The sequence below is a fragment of the Sinocyclocheilus anshuiensis genome, unplaced genomic scaffold (assembly GCF_001515605.1).
Source record: "Sinocyclocheilus anshuiensis isolate Anshui unplaced genomic scaffold, SAMN03320099.WGS_v1.1 scaffold376, whole genome shotgun sequence".
Taxonomy (NCBI): domain Eukaryota; kingdom Metazoa; phylum Chordata; class Actinopteri; order Cypriniformes; family Cyprinidae; genus Sinocyclocheilus; species Sinocyclocheilus anshuiensis.
The window spans coordinates 488,541-490,357 of record NW_015558600.1 but is presented as its reverse complement, the minus strand read 5'-3'; the positions used below and the strand labels follow the sequence as shown (position 1 = coordinate 490,357).

The window sequence follows — 1,817 nt, the reverse complement described above, 5'->3', positions numbered from 1 at the left end:
TGAAAGAGTGTACCGTACAATGTGAAAGAAAAATTCTGTTTGTTCTGAAGGTAATTATTATTAAAAGATACCTGGTACCTGGCAGTCTGTAGGGATATGCAGCATTTGAAAGCAGTTTTTCCAGTTTCTTACTGCACTCATTTGAAGGTCTTCTTGTCGTCCTCTTAGGTGATGCAAAGAGACATCCTGCCCACAGAGATGGTGTACTCTGTCAAAGACTTTCCACGGCTGGGTCATGTAGTCAAGCTTAACAACGACTCAGACAGTATGGCATCACCCGTGCTGGACTACATTCAGTCTTTCACACAAGAGGACATAAACCTGGGTAGAATCTTTTACGTCTCCGCTTCCCTTCAGGGCCAGGACCACTTTATCGTTGATGTCAGCAATGGCTTCACTACCATAGAAGATCTAGAGGTGCAGGTGGTCATTGTTCCACGCATCATACCCATCCAGGTGGTCAACCTCACAGTGAGGGAGGGTGGATCTGTGGCGCTGACCCAAGAGGTTCTGAATATCACACACCAGTTCTACCGTTCCAAGAACATTGACTTTTTTATGGAGGAAGCACCTCAGCATGGAGATATTAAGTATCTGGATGAAGAAGATGGACTTGACACCTTCACCTGGGAGGATGTGAGTGCCAAAAAATACACAACATTTTAGTATCAGAGGAGCTGTCATTGGCTTTAATTAAAAAGGCGAACAGCCTCATGTAATGGTTTCTCAGAGACTACCAGGATCCCTGCATAGCATTTTGGCATATCACTGAGGAACAGTCAGGCATAAAATAGCATTTTCTGCATCTTAATAACAAGCCATTCACAGAATAACAGCTATTGAGGTGGACCTTGATCATACCTGTCTGATGCTCGCTGTGTTTTAGAGGCTCAAAGAAACAATTTCTCTTTCACCCACTGTCTTTTAAGACTTATCTAAGATCTCTTTGCTTCCAGTGGGCCCCCCAAAACTACTTTGCATTATGATATCTAGCGGAGTGACCCAGAGGTCTTCTAGTGGAAAGAATGAGCAGGGAAAGACCGGCTGTAGAATGAGTATGCTGTTGTTTGAGAGCGGTTAGACATTGCTCTTATGACTGCCGTTCCAGCTTGATGGAAATTCTGACTTGCGCTTCCCTGCTGCCGCGGGCCAGAATAAACTAGCCCATATATCCCGCAAATAAAGCATTTACACCGCGCCACCAGGCGTGCGACTTTGAGATCGGGTTAACTCAGGAGCGATTCAGCTAGAACAGATGAACTTCCCAGGTTATTTTCAACTTCAGGCTCAATTCCTGTGTCACCAAAACAGAATTGCAAATTCCCAGTTTTCAAATAGTGTCAGTTCTATCTGGATATTCAAAAGTTAATGTTAAAAATAATCTTTAATGTAGTGTGTGAGAGACTAGCATCTTCACAACAATTTGTAGCAGGAAAATCATCACAAAGTTTGTTGAAAGATACGTATCTCTCATAATGGCCAACTTTTAAACATCAATAAAACAGCTTGTACACTGCACAAAACTGTTTTTCTTGCTCAATTTCTTAGTCTTGTTTTTCAATAAAATCTTTCAGCATTCTTAAATTGAGATTTACTTGAGAAGCAAAATGGCACGATATATAAAGTCTTCTTCTGACAGAAATATCAAAATTGAGTGACTTAATTCTTAAAAAAAGAACAGATGGATTGCCAATGAGTCCATTTGGCCCCATTGACAGATTTAAAAAATAAAAAATGTTTAGCTATAAACTCACTTCATTTAAAATTTTGTCAGAAAACAAAATGTTATATGTCAAGTAATTTTGCATATCAAGTAA

At 40.5% G+C, this 1,817-nt stretch overlaps 1 protein-coding gene across 1 annotated transcript in view; it reads left to right on the top strand.

The window, feature by feature from the left end:
- Positions 1–1,817, top strand: part of LOC107680113 (chondroitin sulfate proteoglycan 4-like) — a 45,061-nt gene that overhangs the window by 34,626 nt on the left and 8,618 nt on the right. The window contains 1 exon segment of the mRNA XM_016475885.1: positions 169–640. Within this exon segment, the coding sequence (XP_016331371.1) occupies positions 169–640 (472 nt within the window).